Source organism: Coccinella septempunctata, chromosome 2 (assembly GCF_907165205.1).
Source record: "Coccinella septempunctata chromosome 2, icCocSept1.1, whole genome shotgun sequence".
NCBI classification, from domain to species: Eukaryota; Metazoa; Arthropoda; class Insecta; order Coleoptera; family Coccinellidae; genus Coccinella; species Coccinella septempunctata.
This window is the reverse complement of record NC_058190.1, coordinates 27,841,246-27,860,391: the sequence shown is the minus strand read 5'-3', so window position 1 is coordinate 27,860,391 and position 19,146 is coordinate 27,841,246. Positions and strand designations below refer to the sequence as shown.

General features: G+C 36.1%; 1 protein-coding gene across 1 annotated transcript in view; it reads right to left on the bottom strand.

Moving 5' to 3' along the window:
* The window catches only part of LOC123308748 (proteasome activator complex subunit 4-like), a 40,982-nt gene continuing 21,836 nt past the window's right edge, over positions 1-19,146 (bottom strand). The window contains exons 11-19 of the mRNA XM_044891541.1: positions 17,754-17,931; positions 17,415-17,669; positions 16,869-17,353; positions 16,136-16,697; positions 11,508-12,204; positions 8,904-9,223; positions 2,848-2,967; positions 2,578-2,790; positions 1-620 (exon numbers count right to left, since the gene is read on the bottom strand). Coding sequence (XP_044747476.1) covers positions 486-620; positions 2,578-2,790; positions 2,848-2,967; positions 8,904-9,223; positions 11,508-12,204; positions 16,136-16,697; positions 16,869-17,353; positions 17,415-17,669; positions 17,754-17,931 — 2,965 coding nt within the window. The 3' untranslated portion in view covers positions 1-485. The remainder of the gene's footprint in view (positions 621-2,577; positions 2,791-2,847; positions 2,968-8,903; positions 9,224-11,507; positions 12,205-16,135; positions 16,698-16,868; positions 17,354-17,414; positions 17,670-17,753; positions 17,932-19,146) is intronic.

The following is a 19,146-nucleotide window of genomic DNA, read 5'->3' as shown; positions in this document are numbered from 1 at the left end:
TTCAGTAGATTTAGTCCTATTTATTGTGTAAATAACATAATCCTACAAATTCATGTTAAAACTTTTCGAAAAATATCAGTATCATACATCGAGATTCATAAAACATAAAATATGATAAGATCAACAAACACCTATTAAAACCATATTTATAAATTCCTACATCCTCATCCTTTAAATATTCAGTAGATGGAATAAAAAACTTTACATTAATCTTAAGATCTTCAACGAGAATTCAGAAATATTTGAGATTCGCAGTAATTAAAATTCCTAATCAACATTATCAGTATATCAAAGAACCATTACAATCACAATAATTGGAAAAAATCAAATATTTTCTTCTTCAATGGAACTTCTCGTCATACTTGGAAAGATTCAATGTTAAAATACAATTTTCCTTCTGGTTGTATTTTAAACATCCTTTTATGACCGCAAAACCCTATTTCAATAAGTTTGAAGCAGATGATTAAAATCTGGAGCGTTTCTTTTTACACGTAATAACTAGGAGGCACTGTGAGATCTTGGAATATAAGTAACTGATCTTCTGTAAACTGAGTTTTATGTATTTCCCAATTATCCTGATGTGTCCGCTTGAAGTCACATATGGTCTTCTTTATCGTATCCTGAAAGAAATGTTAACATAAAAACATCATAGATAGTTTTTTAAACGAAAATACTTCAATGATTTTTTCAATTTCGGTTGTGAAAAACGAATGTCTGTGGAACTTCTTGGTTTTATAATTAGTTTCGAGATGGAAATTACAGGAACTATTACTTAGTTGTTCATTGGTTTTGAATTTTACAGAAATATCTTTTTGAAGGTGTTACCCGCATCTCAGAAGAAAAGAAATGGTCCGAAATTTCATCTTTGTGATGATGATATCATAGAATCAGAAAAATTCTTTTATTCATAATGAGCTGTGCCACACCTGGAGACAAAAATAACAAGCTGAATCTATGACACTACACATCTGTGGATCTTTTAAACAGAGTTGCATTCAGCCAAAGTACGCAATTTTCCGAATATCACAGATATTTTTTATTTAATATTTTATAACATCAAATCACTCGAAAACAGCGCATTATACGAGGAAATATGAAGAATACTTTTATTTTACAAATCGTTCAAATATTCATTAGATAGCATCCAACACAGTTTCAAGAGTTGGGTTCTTTGAATTTTTAGTATTTTTATGATACATAATGTTCATAATGAGGAAACGGGAAGACGTGGGAGATACCTTGTGTTCGAAAAAGAATCGAATAAATGAAAAACTACATTCCAAAATTTATATCATTCGATAAAACCGTTTGTGAGATAGAACTGAAAATAACATTTTTGTATGGTTTTTCAACAGTCTTTTAAACCAAGCCGATTCGGAAAAAATGTTAAAGGAAAATAGTGCTTCTTTCGACCTCAAGAATCTACTGTTAAAATAGTTGTACGAGTCAAAGACTCACCCTGTACATTGTCGTTCTGAAAAATTCTTGCTTACTTTTGCAATTTCAGGAAGATTAACCATATGTAGACGCGTAACTTAATACATCAGCACATATACAAAATCGTTTTTTGTTTTTAAGGCAGTGTATATGATTCTTTTGCAAATTTCCTATAGATCACGCAGGAAAATGTGGTTGTGTTCTGCCAAATCAGAGGTGAAGAAATTTTTAATGCTATCATTTGAAGTTGTTCTGATTTTAGTTTCCTTAAAATTTTAGTGTGCACCTGCAACCTGGAGCTAGGCTAATTTCCTTCTTGTTTCTATTTCTGTTCAACCTTTCACAAGAGATTTATTTCTCTTTTCAGTACCCCGATTTATTAAAGAATATATGCATTATACAGGATGCTAGACTCACAATACAGACTTCCTACCTAGGTGCGTCTGGCTTGCTGCGGGTATAATAGTATATGAGGGGTTCAGAGCTGAAGTTAACCAAGTCCATTCAGCCTAATTTTGAGATGAATGGCTTAGAAGTTGTTTATCACCAATTAATTCAAAACTGACTTCTTTATTCATTATTATTCTTATATAAGCATATGCTTACATTCTAACCTTTTAAAATCTGAAGAAGTCACTTTTGAATTAATGGGTGATAAATAACTTCTAGGCAATTCATCTCGAAACTAGGCTGAATGGACTTGGTTCACTTCAGCTCTGAACCCCTCATATGTGCATTACGATCTTAATGGCATTATTCTATGGAAGGAATTTATGTCCGAATAAATTCAAATTAAAAAAAAATATATTGAATTGTTGACGATTCTGATAGGGAAGCCGAGTAGTGGAAAAAAACATTGAAATCTTTTTTACTTAATTATCATTATATTCGTTACCCTTTTCTTTCGTCTTATGTTAAAAAAGTCATATTTCTGAAATAAATGGAATTCATAGTGGATTAATCAAATTCAAACATAAAAATTTTGAAAGTACTAATAACACGAATGAGCGCTAGTGTTAGTTAGTGAAAAAACTGGTACTCGCACCCTTCTGATTCTATGTAAAATGTGCAGAATCTGCTTGGCAGCACTGCACATATTTTTTCATACTTCTTACTGCAAGAAAATATTTTATAACTCACAGGAATAGGGGGTGGATCATTCAAATGTGGACCTAATACTCCAAATATGTCGGGAAGGTACTCGGGAATATCATATGGGGTGGCACTGATGAATGCACAAAGTCCAAGAATACCAGAATGTCGCTTGATCAAATGACTAGTATTAACGGATCCAGCTGAACTTCTCAATTTGGATTTCTTCAATTTTGTTTTAGCTTTCAGTTTGAAATCATCCTGAAACAATGGAAATGAAATACAATTTAGAACCAATTAATTTATGACCGTACACACCAGCAATTCCGATTGTGAAGGCAAGAAATTACAGTGAAGCAACCCACTCAGAAACTTGCAAGCATTTTGTCGTACTTCAGGCTGAGGATCTTCCAGCAATGTCATAACAAATGATTTTATCTGAAAAAACAATTCAATGAATAAATGTGCCGTAATATATGTACAAAATATAAAGACAAGAATAGTTGAAATTTTCGATAAGGATATCGAAATGAATGAATGGAATTGTTATCGATTAACCGGATCTTTCATTCAATACTACACGCATTATCATATGAAGCATCATTAATCTTATTCATTCAAGTAAGATATTTATCATTTTGGCCGACTCTGAGGCTATTGGGTAGTTGTAAAATATGGGTTGATTTATTTTTTTTTCAAAAATAGTTTACGAAACGTTTCATCAAAGAACCTTCATTGAATGAGGTATGCTTAGACTCTACTGATTCACATACAAAACTACAGGGCGATGGCCTATTATTAGACTTCTACGAAAAAAAATCACAATAGGTTGAAATCTTGCAAGATTTCAAATTTTCAATTTCAAAAGCCATGACTTATTATTGAAAATAATATTGAAAAAATGTGACATCCCATTTTCCCCTTTTTTTTCATAAGAATTTCAATAACACTATTGAAATGTACATTGACTCAACAATCTTAGGGTGCGAAGATATACTGGGTGTGCCATTTGAAATAAGAAAGAAGTAGGCTGTTTCCGGTACAACCGGAAGTTGCATGTATGAAATGAATCTAGGGAAAAAGTTAATTGCAGAAAACCAAACATCTAAATTTTCAATCCTGATCAAAATTGTGATCAGTTTTCCGTAAACGTCTTATAAGCGATCGCGAAGATTCAAGTTGAATCATAAAATCTTAGATTTCTAACGTGAGTTCAAAAAAATTCGTCGTCAAGTAGGCTATGGAATTTTGGACGTCGATATTTCTTGTCTAAACCTAATTCTTAGCTTTTGCCATTGAGTGTTGAACCATTAATACTCAATGCTTTCATTGTACTATTTTCCAGGTGAACTGTCAAGTTCACGCATTTTGGATTATTGTTGATTAAAATTATCAGGAAATTATGAAGATGGTTTTTACGGTCGTATAAAAAGCATTTATTATTGAATCCTACCTTAAAATTGGGGAGAAAATAGAAGGAGAGTGGAAATATTTTTAATGTTCCAGCGACATTCCCAATGTTGCTGAAAGAATCAATCTTTCGAGAGTACTGTTTTGCGATGCGTTGACGGAACAGGTATGCTCAAGCAAAAAAAAGTGGTGGTCGACCAAAGATGAAAACCTCACAGTTATTCAGCAATAATAAAAATATGATGACAGAAGACGGAAGCTCCACTAACCACTGCTCGGGTTTTATCTTAAGTGGCTGGGGTATCCTGTTGGCATATTTTATGCCGCACGATTTTTAATGAAAGACATCAGTTCGTTTTCATAAAGATCGACATGATATCAGAATATTTAAAATAATGATTACCTATCCTTGTAGCATCCAAAAAAAATCACAGTTTGGTATGCATCAGTCAATGGCAAAATGTGGAACCTATCTTTTTTATGCAACTTTAACAGTAGAACGTAATGAATAAGGAGAATGCCTTTTTACAGCTAAATTGAATTTTGATGAATTGCCCTATATTTATTTTCATGTAATTTAGTTCTTTAGTTTAGTCATGGATTTTAAGTAACGACCAAATCAATTCAATATTTATAGAGAGAGAGATTATAGAGAGATATTAATAAACATATTGAGATTCTTAAGGTGCTTCATTCATATAACTGAAATAGGTAGAACCTTTTTGTTAAAAATGAACATAATACCACGATCCGTTCAAGATCCATGTCTCTTACGTATGAAAATAGTGGACATCGGTTAAAATTTTCACCAAGAAATTTTTCTAATTGCCTTAGATTGTTTGGATTCTTGTGATCTGACTCAATAGAAGAAATGCTTTTCGCACTTTGGGCGAAATTAACTTACCTTTAAAGTGCCTTTTCACTTTCCATACAAAATGACGATGTGTAGGTTAATGTAATCATTATGATGAAAGTGGTATCGTAGGGAGTTGGACAAATCAATAAAGCTACCAGTTTCATCCTATAGCATGGACGAGAATACAACTGAGTCAACAGTTGTAAGCATTGTTTACATTGTGGGAAGATGAAGTAATTAAGAAACCTACGTTCAGACACCGAATATCAATTTAGGCCAGGCGCAAATAGAAACGCAGGTTGGTGAGGTGACGCAGCTTTTTCCTGCGCTGCACGTACTATCTGACAAGTCACAGTCACGCTTTATGCCAGGCGCAAATAGAAACGCAGTTTGGTGAGGTGAAGCAGGGTGACGCAGCTTTTTCCTGCGCTGCACGTACTATCTGACAAGTCACTGTCACACTTTGTTTGCGCGGTCTTGTTCTTTTTAGGCCCGGCGCAAATAGAAACGCAGGTTAGTGAGGTGACGCAGCGTGAGTTTTTGTAAAACATAGAAAAGACCAAGACTGCGCAAATAAAGCGTGACAGTGACTTGTCAGATAGTACGTGCATCGCAGGAAAAAGCTGCGTCACCTCACCAACCTGCGTTTCTATTTGCGCCGGGCCTCAATGTTTCACAAAAATTCACGCTGCGTCACCTCACCAACCTGCGTTTCTATTTGCGCCTTGCTTTAAAGTTCCCTAGCCTACTTGATGACGATTTTTTTCGAACGCACGTTATATTATGCTAGAATTAATATTTCAAGTCAATATTCCAGAAAAGTCTAAGGCCCGCATTAATAGTCAGTTCTCAAAACGGGTCTCAAGACCTATCTCAGTTGATACTTTCTCAAGATAGTGACAGCATCTCAAGATGACGGCTTATTAATAAACGCATATCAAGTCATTGTCAGTTTGACACTATCTCAAGAAACGAGACTTGAAACTCAATTTATGAATGTCTTGAGTAATGGTCTTGAGATATACTTGAGACTACAAATCGAAAAGAGAAATTAGTATTTTTATTTTTGCTTGATATTTTTCAATACTATGTCTCACAATAAAGTGTAACGAAGCAGGTTTTTCGATCTCGAACGAACGAATTATGTCACATATTTGATCAGCCGCCGATGCATATGGTCCAGATGGGATCTCGGGTTACAAATTCGCTCGCGAAATTAGGTAGAAAGGATGTTGATGAAGAGATTGTTTTTCGACCAGACCGCGGAAGTAGCACAGATTACAGAAAGAAGTTTCTGATTACAGAAACTTCTTTCTGTAATCTGTGCCATCGCAGTAGGACACTCTAGCTTTACAAACAGCAGAACCCTGGACGTAATATCTGACTGCAGCTTCCGTCTTATAGCATGAGGCCTACAGAAGACCTACAGGACCAGAGTATCCTCAATACTTCAAACTTGAGGGGGAAGCGAAGTTTCCATCTATGGAGTTAGGTGAGTCAACGAGATGGCATGAAACTGCGTTGAGGACGCTTTATGTCACAGAGTGTACCTCATGTGAACTGTGGACATTTGAAAGATCCTGGAGTCGTGCATGCTTCCTGCCCATCTTGGGACAATATTCAAAAATTCTGTATTAGGCCCGCCCGGCCTGGCCCAACAATGGCTTGGACATTAATTGAAAAGTCTGATTTTCTGTTGCGATAAACTTCATGAAATCGATTTCGTCGTAGTAGTTGACCACATCTTCCATGGATTCCATATTGACTTTAATAATGCCGATTTTTGGAAGCACAAAAGTCAATTAAATTACTGTCAGTTCACAAAGTGAATCAACCAAACCTTCATTTCGAGATCATCTTGAGTCAAGGTTCGACCATACTCAAAATTTGACGTTCCCAAAACCTATTATATCTTGAGATCATTCGAGGACTTGAGTCACATTCATTAATAAGCGCCTACTCAAGTGAGATCGCCGATTGAGACGTCATCTTGACAGATTCTCAAGTCAAATTTATTAATTAGACTGGTGTCTCAAGACGCTACTTAAGACATTCTCAATACTTGAGATCTGACTATTAATACGCGCCTAAGAACCACAAAATGAGACGTAGAATGTCCACTAAGGCCCGGTACTTTCACGTGCGAATAAATAAATTCATTCGATAGATAAGTCTTATTCGTAGGATAAGTAAAAATCTTCTTTTCAACTTCAGATAGTGTTATTCATCGAATAAATCTGTCATTGAAACTTAATAATATGGAGAGTAGAGAGAAGGAGAACGATCGCTGCTTTGAGACCACAGATTTTTTGTCCCCTAAAATATGTACCAATAGGGTAGTTCATGCTTTTGCCAACAGGCGCGCTGGCCATCACGAGAGTGCGAAATTTTGATTTACACAAATCAAATTGTAGTTGGCTCGTTGGCTGAGTGAACTGTTTCCCTGGTGACAGATGATAGGAATATTATTATTTTCGATTTTTGATAAGAGAACAACATATGACCATGGTGAAATGTTGAAGCGTGCGCTAGTATAAGAGTGTTTTGGCATCGGAAAGAAAAGGAGAAGAGATAAAATTTCCGAGAGCATTTTTGAGAGAAGAAAGAAAAACCTTATCTCAAGAATCAACTCCGAATCAATTTGTGTGTTAAGAACACTTTTGCGATGAAGATATCAAAAAGATGATGGATTCATTATAAACGAAATCGAAATTGTCATCTGTCGTGAGAAGTTGACTCTTCTGAATAAGAATATCTAACCAATAAAACTACATGGTTCAGAAGTAAATATTCTTGAAGAATTTTGTTGGTATAACATAATATATGGTTTATATCGGTTCTCAGCTGAGTATTGGCAAAAGAATCTACTCTAATACCTAAGTGATAAATCTGAGACTGCTACCTTTTGTTGTCTTGATGTGTACCACTCCTCACTACGGATTTATATAATTTTGAAGATTACGGTAAACCAACTAACATAGCTGCTTTCAATAAACAATGATAAACAAAAGTATTTACAATTTTTTTGATCAGTGATTTCTTTTGAATTTCATTGATTTCGACTTGCATTTTATTGCATATAATTCAGAGAACTCATATTTAATATAGATTTGAAGAAAGGTATTTGAAAAATCATCAGAAAAACCACGATGACACATAACCTTAAATAAAATGAAGGCTGTTCATTTCAAATTGACGCTTGAATCCCCACCCCTTATCGATACCCGCTGCAATCGCAGCGACACCTATCCTACGTTTCCCGTTTTCGGAGACACATTTTTGGTACGTCGATCGTTCTCCTTCTCTCTACTCTCCATACTTAATAATAAGAGTTTATTTGTCATAGATCGAATGTCGGTACGTCATTATAGGTTGAATTTTTTAAATTCTTGCTGTATGGTTAATCTTTGTGTGATTTACACGAAATATTTGCTTTCTAGTTGCAATTATGACAATTTCTACAATGCGGTGTCTTATTTTACATTAATCAGTGAAAAGTAGTATACCGTGCTTTCATAGAATTGTTATTCGTCAAATAATTTCATCTGAAAGCACCGAAATAAGGTATCGTTCAGATAGGAAATTATTTGACAGATACTTATTCACATTGAATAAAATTTATTCGAAGGTGAAAGTACCGGGCCTAAATGGTCAAAGCGTTGCCACATGAATATAATATATGAAAGAATATGAATTAGCCTTCTTATAATACAATTACTGCCGCTAACTTATTTATTTCTCTCTTTAAAATAATAAAAATATTATTTCAACCATACACAGTCTTTCCAGGACAGGGAACATAATATCTTCTGGCGCTAAAATAGATACAAATCTACCATATTTTAAAAAGGCTTCGTTACAGAAATACGGGGTATGAAAGTTTCAATGGGATCGCCAATGTCTCTGCTCTTTCATATTTTTTTTACGCCTGTTCCACTAAAAAAGAAGTGGATTGTGCCTTCTGTTCTTTTGTCATCCCTTATTATAGAAGCATCATTTTCAGAGTAAATATCTCAATTACATCATTACAAGGAAAATGTAAAATTCAAGTCAACTTCGATCAATTATTCAGTTTGTGATTTATCAATATCTTGTATTAAAATTTTACCTGTGTAATCCATTCTTCTCTCGATGAAATGATGGCCATATTGTGAAAAACAAAGGAGGATAAAAATTCTGCCAATACACCTCTCGCAGTCCAAAGCGGACAGGCTATTACAGTTTCTATAATCCTTATGATTTCAGGTACATCGTCAACGACCACCAAATTTTGAGCCAAAAGTGCCAGCATATTCAAACACATCGGTTGAATTTCATCATCCACATCATTACTTTGAAGAACACAAGTTACTGGCAGTGTACGGTAGAACTCCATCGGTACGGATAAATTTAAACGACAAACAAGAAACGATGTAATAAATTTACTCACTGGAAAAAAATAGCATCAGTCTGCTTCAAGTCAAATATCAGTATTAGAAATTATCATAGAATAAAAAATACCCAAAGTATAATAAATGGTAATATTTTTCTCCCTTGCACGTCTATTGCGATGCAGCATACGCCAAACGATGGCGCCACCTTCGACGCACTACTCTATATCCTCCATGTAACCGGCGTTTATAGCAGGCACGAACTACGCTGCTTCGACGATTGTCGTAGGTAACTCCTATGGTTCATTAACCTCCACCCTCAAGAGCAGTCTATTCCTCATATAGCGTGAACTCACCTTTGCGCTTACCGCCAGAATATCAAGTGAAATTGAAAATTTCTAATTTGCAGAATAGATATTCTGTTTATAACTAGGAAACTTCTCTGATAGAATATTGTTTCGTAATTGCAAGTTTCGATATAGTTTTTACACAGTGACTGCAACATTTAAAGTGCAGCTTACTGTACAGTTTGAGCACAGTGTCTATTGTATATAAAATACAGCTTGCTGTACAGTTCTTGCGTGAACAAACTCCATATAAAATACAGCTAGCTGTACAGTTTTTGCACAGTGACCACTGCATTTAAAGTACAACTTGCTGTACAGTTTTAGCACGTAACTGCTGCATTTGAATTGCAGCTTGCTCTACAGTGGATTGCAATGCCATCGCTGTTTTTGAAGTGCAGCTGTGGCTGTATGTCGAATGCAGTTTGTACTGTACAGTAACTGCAAAGTCCACCGGGACATATACGGTCCTTTTTGGTGCAGTTATTGCATTGCCGTAACTGCAGTCAATTGAAGCAACGAAGTACAGTTTTTGTACAGTGACTGCATTTCAGTGTTTGCTGGGTTTCCACTGCTCCTGATGATGCAAGAGTTATCTGGTACTCATATGAATGGTTATTTGCTGTGTTTCTTACGTTACTAGGCCAGCCATTCAGCAGTACAGTGAGCTTTAAAAATGACATTATATATAATATGGACATCCATTATATACAAACGTTGCGGAATCGGTACTGAGAAATATAGAAGTAGGAGAAAGATCAGCACTGAGAATCATAACTCGACTGAGACACCCACTTAATAAACTCCACAACCCATCAAATGAACTCTTATATGAAAAAGCCAACATACAGCCAATCAAGGAAAGACTAGAGAAACTGAATAGAAGATTTGCACAAAGATTGAAAGAAACAGAGGATGTCGAAATTATGTTCCACAAGGACCCCCCGGTAACTAACCCACACAGAAAATTTCCAACTCGAAGTGTGATGGACAGACTATCTGAGTTGCAGTGGAAAAACTGAAATAGAATGAATTTTTTATTTTTTTTGTATTCGTATAATTCACTAGGCTGAAGAACTTCGGTCGATGGCCATTAAAGAACAGTTATCATTATTATTATTATATAATGTGGGCGATTATTTTCAGGGGTAGAAAATTGTCAGTTTGCTTGATGAGTTGGCTGTGTGAACGTCCGTTTTTATTGTGTAGGTATTTCATATTTGTCTTATCCACACTAAGGAACGCAACAGCAATGCTGTCCACTGAGCGTGTGGTAATTTTTGGCGCTTTGAAAATATTGTTCATACCATTCGAATATGCTGATAGTTCATTTCAGCGATTGCATCTGCCTCCACACTCCCCCTATGGGTGACGTCCTTATAACTGCACGAACTATGCATGCATATGGTTGGTTTGCCGCAACGGTTGTAGGCTATTGTATTGTGTATGGAGTTGACTCAGCACTTTTCGAAAAAAAGTTTAAGCTAAGCGAAATTAATTCAGTTATATAACACCCGCTGATATTAAATCAACAAGTGTTATGATCTAAATCGAACTAGCAATCCACCATCACTCTAAGCATTAACAGAAATAGCATATCGTCGTGAAAGTGTAGATGATGGCCATGGTTTCGGTCTCATTTGATCTCGTCAGAGCAACACAACTCAAACCTCGACTTTATTCGATGTCAGGAGAACCAACTCCAGTCTGATGTCACAAGGGTGTATTCCAGCACAACAGCCGCCACTGATATCGAATAAAGTTCACATTTGTATGTGATTATTTGATACCTATTAGGTGAACTAACTGATGTTAAGAACACATCAATTTCAAATTACACATATTTGTCCAAAAGTTATTCCTTCACATAGCTATTTCCCTCATTTTTGGGCTAGTTTAATTAGCATTTCTGGAATGCCTATTAGACAATAAGCGCATGAAGATATACATCCCCAATCTATCAAATTATTTGAAGTAACTATAATCAGTACAACTTACCTATTTTAAACAATTTCAGTGCATCTTCTCTTTTGATATCTTTTATTGTTGGTAATAATTCATCACAGTTTTGATTATTGTCAATTTTTTTCAATGTATCGTAATAAAGCCATTCCAAAACGGGCATGTACTCGTCAAAAAATTTGCTAACTTTTGGATTTTTATCCTGTACTCCTCCAGGAGGTACATAATCAGAAAGGAATATAATCTTCAGAGCGGTACTTATTTTGATTCTTATCAACTGAAAAGGATGAGTCATATGTTTTTTCAAATAGTCCATAAGACGATTGTATAAATCACAGTTCCTCCAGGGTTGCATGAATAATGTGTTCATGAACAAATGTAATTTTGTACTGGCAATCAAGGAAGTAGGATCAGCTAAAGGATCATCCAACAAAAATTCCATTAACCAGTGGTATCTTCGAGAATCTCTACTTCGCAATGATAAACAGATACACATCGACCAATCTTGCAAGGTTTCCGTCAGAATATTCTGAATGGCATTCTGTAAAACGGGAATGATATTGTGCCACAATTTCTCTGTTTTCTCAAATGTCCAGTGCTTGGATCCTCTGATCATTCCGCTTACAATTTCAGCAGCACATCTTTGATGGGATTCCAGTTTGTTTGATGCAAACTTTTCCACATGCGGTAATACCATATCTAGTATTTTATCTTGAAAGAGTTTGGCCAGATACTAGAAAAAATATAAAAACGCTTCAATTTCATTTCGAATTTACAGGGTTGATGAAGATCCATAATATGAAAGGAATAAAACCTCAGTGGAATAATGGACCACAGCTTGTGTGTCCATTGGAAACGTTTACACGAAGCTACGCTACTTTCGCGAAACGAGTTTCAATAAGCGGCAACGCGCTACAAATGCCAGGTTGCGTATTTCAATAAATATTTTCATTAAGTATTTGGTTCCTACCAAAGATTCCTTCAGTAAGAACCGAATGAAACTAACCTAGCTTTTTTCCCTCAGACGATTTGAACTTCACTTGTAGCGGCCAAAAATTCGCCCTGAAATTATTTTTTTTTTAGTTCTTCAATTGTATGTCCTCGGGAAATACAAATATCGACTAACTACTTAGTATACAAGTAAAAGAGCACGCTTTTCGAGCCAAGGTAGAGCTTGGTAGACCAAGCGTATACTTTTTTCTGGAAGGGCTTGCCGGAAGGCGAAATCAGACAACATGTGGTAGGCTTTTCCATTAGAAACGACCTGGCCGCCAAACTAACCGAAAATCCAGTTGGCATTTTGAACATATAATGACCCTACGCTTTCCTGCAGCAAATAACACGTTTGTGAACATCATTGCAGTATACGCACCCACATTGAACTCCTCTGACACTTTCTTCGGAACACTTGTTGCTAGAGGTGTTGATCACTAAACCCAGAGCAGATTTAGAATGTTGGACTGATCATAGACTGTTAATTTTGAGAATGAAGATCTCAATGCAACCAAAATTCCAACGCAAGCCAAAGTTCCTAAGAGAGCGCCCTCAAATCTCCAAACCACAAAACCCTTCTACAACAGAAAGATTCACAGATGCCGTCAAAGATTGTCTACCACAATCGGATTATAACGACGACATTGAGAGTCATTGGCTCCGCTTCAAATAATCTCTTTCAAATACAGCCAAAGAAATACTGAGCACAGAACGCTCCCGAAAATCCCCAGACTGGTTCGCCGACAGCGAAACTCATATCGCATCTCTTTTGAAGGCAAAACACAAAGCTAATGAAAACAGCAATTAACAAGCCTAGCGATGCTGCAGCCCAAAAGGTCTTATAAACATAAAACACGGGGTCCGTCAAGAAATAAGAAAAATCAAGGTTAGCTGGAGGAGAGAAAAAGCTAGGGAAATACAAGCTTAAGCCGATAACAATGGCTACAGGTGTTTTTTCGAAGCTATTAGAACTGTTTATGGTCCGAGCAGAAAAGCTAACTTTCCTATGAGAGATGCTCATGAGTTATCCAAACTGATGATAGAAAAATTCTGCAAGGAGCATTACTCTCAGGTCTTGAATCAAAATAACCACTCGGATTTACACATTTTAGACCGGCTCCCCGCGTATAATCCGATGACATAGATGGATGACGAAATCTCAATGTCGGAAATCATAAATGCGATAAAAAATATGAAAAATAATGAGTCACCAGGTCTTAGATGACGTTCCAGCGGAGATATTCAAAGTCCTGGATGAAGACATTGTCAATAGTCTCCTAACTCTAGTCCGCAAGATCTGGGAATAAGGAGATGTGCCATAAGACTTCAGAGACGCTTTAGTTCCTCTATAAAAACAAAAGCGATACGTCAATTTGCAACAATTACAGGGGCATATCGTTGCTTAGTGTGGCCGGTAAAATTCTCTCTAAGATTATGGCTAATCGTCTGATTCCAATCTTAGAAAAGCTATTACCTGAATCTCAGTGCGGCTTTCGACCCAATCGAGGTACGGTGGACCTTCAAACAGATATCAGCCCGGAGCCAGGTCGAGCAGTTCAAATACTTGGGAAGCTTCATTAATACTACGTCTAAACCTGGACACGGAAATACACAACCGTATCAATTCGGCATCACGGGCATTCTGGAAGCTAAAGGACAGAATGTTTCAAAATCACAACCTCAATCTGAAGAAGAAGACAGCTGTTTACAAAGCAGTGGTCCTCCCAAAGCTTCTTCACGGAAGCGAAAGCTGGACGCCTTACAGGCGACATATTAAACAGCTTGAACAAACGCAACAACGTCATCTAAGAGAGATAATGCACATCAGATGGTTCCACAAAGTTTCTAATGCAGAAGTCTTGCACCGCACGAGTTGTACAACAATTGAGACTCAAGTAACGAGGGCAAGACTCCCCACAATAACTCTGTATGGCGAATTCAAAGAGGGAGGTGGTTTAAGGATATACTACATCAAGCCCTAAAATCAGATAATGCCAATCATAACAGGGAACAACTAGCGTTAGACAGATCACAGTGGAGGTCTTGGGTCCACAGATATAAGGGAGACTCGAGAAGAATACAACGGCGGCCAGATCTGCTTGGTGACTATCCATGCCCAGAGTGTGGAAGGATCTGTAGTTCACGGTTGGGTCTCTTCAGTCACAGAAGGGCACACAGTCGCAAGTAGCCCTAATGGATACCACTCACTAAGCGTTTTCTCCGGGACTATCGGGTAGAGCATCGACGCCGAAGAGGATCCCATCTGGCGATCTGATGCTAGGCTACGCTAGGTCGGCCACACACGGGGTTTCTACTCGGGACTAGGAACCTTATTCGAGTGTAGCATCAATGAATATCACTCGGTCGCCCGAGTACGAGAAATTCCCAGATGTTGGGGATGTCGATAGTAGGGGCTGGTCGGACACACACGGGGACTTATGATGGGTATTCCTCGATAGTCCCTATCGTAAAGTCCCGGAGAAAATGCCTAGTGAGTGGTACCCATAAGAAATTATAAGTTTGATCGCACCGATAGTTTTGTTTTTGAATCTTTTTGTAGATTTATTCTTGGTAACAAGATACCGTAAGGAATGAATGGATAATCAACGACAATATCCCTGAAAATTGATCTATTTTGAGGACCTCTTATATGAACACGAGTGGACGCACTTGGTCTCATTCGACACAAAATTTTGGCTTTTCGGTCGCCATTATTATTTTGTTAGACTCTTTTCGAGCCGGATATCCCTAAGGAAAACACACCAATGGCGTTGAGTATTGGGATCTTAGTGGCCAATCGGAACTCAATTAACTTGTTTCAGCGTCTTAATTATTGGTTGAGAAACTATTAAGTCAATTTTTTTTTCAAGAGCCTTTTGTGTTTCTTCTGTTGACCACAAAAATAAAAAATATACATATCGTGGGATTTCATATTCCGTAAGTTTTCCAACGAACCCACACATGATTCGCCAGAAAATTGGGGTAATTAAAAATCGACTGTGGCGCCCAAGGGTTTTGAGCTATTGGACGTATCTCCAAAACTGTAGAATGCACCATCAGCCCCTCGGAAATTTCTCAAACTACAATCGTCCTAGCCATCTAAGAAAAAAATTCTACAATTGCCTACAATGCCACCTATCGGGCTTGATTTAACATTTAAACCATCCGGGGCTCCATCTAAACACATACACAGAGAATTTCATTGAAATCTTTCCAGCCGTTTGAGAAACTTAGTTGTGAACCTAAGCCATCAAACCCAGACACCGAATTTCAACAATATCGTCCCAGTTGTTTAGAAAAAAAAATTGTAGGTCGACTGCAACGGCCGCTGCGCAATTGTCTTGATTTTTCTTTATGTACGAAATTTCTACAGAGCGTCACAAAATTTAAAAACATTAATGAAATCGGTTAAATCTTTCTCTAGTTATGGCCTGACCAAGACACAGAATTGACAGTTTTTTGCAATAACCTGCAGTAAAAATAAATATATGTACAACAAGAAGTAATGTCATCACAAGAATGGTAATGCACATTGAATAACCAAAGAAAGATTTCAGTATTTTTGCTACTCAGATTCGACAAGTTTGGCAGATCTTGTTCTATATGAAGATTAAAATATGTGTGAGATTCTTCGATATAGAAAATTATGAAAAAAAAATTAATCAACTCACCTTGAAAATTGAAGCTCTGTTGGGATTGAAATGATCGGCACCTTTTTTATCTTCAAGTGAGAAATAATACATAAGTTTTGACATATTTTCTTCATTGGTAAAAAAAGAATAGATTTCTTTCTGTTCCTCGTTCATTTCTTCAGGACAATCAATCAAATTAGGTTGTTCTTCGGGAGAACAATAAACCTCCAATTTATCAGGCCACATATAATATCCACTACAAGAATCATTCACATATTTGAGCTCATTCCACTCTTTGGAACTCTTCGGTAAGTCATTGCTATTGTATAATAACCATTCATTATCCCTTCTATAACCTGGAGGAAGTGGACCGTTCTTCTTTGAATTCGAAAATTGGAATGGATCTATTTCAGTTTTTTTGAACTTCAATTTATTTTGGATTAATATATACAATACCACTTTGATGGCAATCTTTCTGACTAGAATTGATTCGTTGATAAGGGCATCTAGAAAATATTTCACAACGAATCTGTCATATTTAACATCTAAATGGACAATATCCCTGAGAAAACCAATAGCAAGAAGATGAAATCTCCAATGTCTGCAAAAAAATTAGATACTATCAGTCATCATTTTCAACTTACTTTCAATTTTGGTTGAGTACTTTAAAGGGATGAGACTTTTTAGCAAAGACATTGCGCCATCCGGAGTTAAATCAGATTAGCTTATAGAGGGTCTCAATAAACAAGGGCTTAATATCAAATTTACTCACAGGTCGTTTTCAATGCAGGCTTTCAAAAGAGAATTTATACAATTTTTATAATCAGATCTCTTCTGATCTTGAATTTCTTGTAAACGTTTTGATGATTCCTCTTCAACAGCTGTCTCTGAAACACCGAATATCTCCCGAACATTATCCACAATCTTATCGGAAAATTGCGAATCGATATTTGTTGTCTGAAAAGATGAAGAAACAGATTCCGAAATTTGTGTTATCAAATTTATGATGGACAATTTTTCTGAAGGCATCGAAGTAACAAGTGAGGGCCATATTTCACTTATAAACTTCCAGTCCCTTCTGGCGATCAACGGGAAGTTTTTTACCCCAAGAAGAATATAAAGACAACCTTTGTACTTCGAATGATGGTCTATGGTATTCATTTGTAATATTGCTTTCAGTTTCTGCGTAAGCAAAGTATAGCTATACGGAAAGTAACCCAAAATGAGGAAGAGCTTGGATTGACCATATAGCCTCATCTAAAAAAAAAAGAATATATGCCAAGGTGTAAATATAGGTTCATCAAAAACATTAACTCACATCCCTATAACTTGAAACTCCTTGCTCGAATAAATCATTCAGTATTTGCTGGTGAGTAGGAGTGAATAGGGCTGATCTGTTACTTGTAGTCCTAATCTGTTGTTGTAGATTGGCTCTGTCTATCAATATAGTTCTGGTATGCCGTTTCCTGAAGATGACCGGACTCTGACTTATTTTTTTCATGAAAGTAAAGTGCTTCCATGTTTTTTCTGAATCTGAGAATTGTTGTTCATTAAGCAGTAAAACAACAAATATCTATAAATCAAAACACAAACATTCTCAAATTACTATCATATCCAAATAAGCTGCTAATCCAAAGAATTGTTCAATTATACTAACGTTAGCAATTAAATTGGAGCTCTTAGTATCACCTTCATCGATTTCTAAGAGCTTTTTCTGTACAACGTGTAAAGTATCTGCAACAGCTTTCCTCACATTTGACCCATCTGGCATTGTGAGTGAATGTGATTTCAGTTCTACAATTTCGAATCTTGATATTTCTGCTTGGGTCTTTCTACTGTAAGTTGAAAACAATAATTAAAATAAATAATAGGAAATTAATAATCCTGGGAAGATTACGCTAGATATTTTACTATTCTATACCTTTCCAACTTAAAATTGAGACTAATCACATTTGAATTGCAAGCAACTTCAAAATGGTAAACACAATCGAATTGGGAATAGACACATTCAAGATGGGACTAAACAATTTCATATTGAGAGAAGTCATTCTCAGATATATTTCACATTTCAAGAGAATTGTTCAGAAGTAACTAAGAATCCAAATGAGGAAAAAATTTATTTACCATCTCAAAGTTGTATATAAACTTAATCTAACGCTATTTTATCAACAATTCAATTGAAAAATTTGAGAATCAATAAAAAACACTCAAAATGATTTGATCAATAACTCTATTATTTGTCATTTCCCAATATGAGATTCGTTAGTCTCATTTTGAATGTGTTTATTCCCAATTAGATTATGTTCATTTTGAAGTTGCTTATTCTCATTTTGAATTTGTTTAATCCCAATTTGAATGTGATTCGTTTGTTGAAGTTGAAAAGGTATAGAATCTGCAATGATTCAGCAATATACCAACTCCTTATTGTATACAGGGTCAATCAACAGAGCTCGATCGGTCGATAACTTTAAGGTATTTTGGGGTAGGATAATGATTGAAACTTTGGCGAAATCGACTCTACTCGGCGCATATGCTACTTTTAAATACTTAGTATGGACCGAAGGTGGTGGAACAATATACCGCCCTGCTTCAATAATAATAATAAACTTTATTTTCAAAATGTTTCCTGCTACAGAGTTTCTAAAGAAATTACTTCGAGTGCAAATAGGGTCAAAATAAATATACATAGAGTTTATGGAAACACTAAACTCATTCATGTTTTATGGCAGCATACATTTTTTCTTTTGAATATCTTGATATTATTTTCTGACCTGGTGTCAGCAATCTTGAAAACCGTTCGAGATGATTGTATAATTTTTGTTAATTGAATTCCCGAAGATTTTTCGAGTTTTTTGGATCATGTCGGCAAATTTTCGACAGTAACCTTAAAAAATGTTAATACCTCCACTTTTTCAAATAGCAAATAGCCTGACTGGGTGGTTTTCTTTTTAATGGAAACATTGTAGGCCTGAATTGAATTTTAAAATTTATTCAGTTCCTTTTCACTATATCAGTTGTCATTCAGAAGCCTACTCATGTAGCGCAATAAA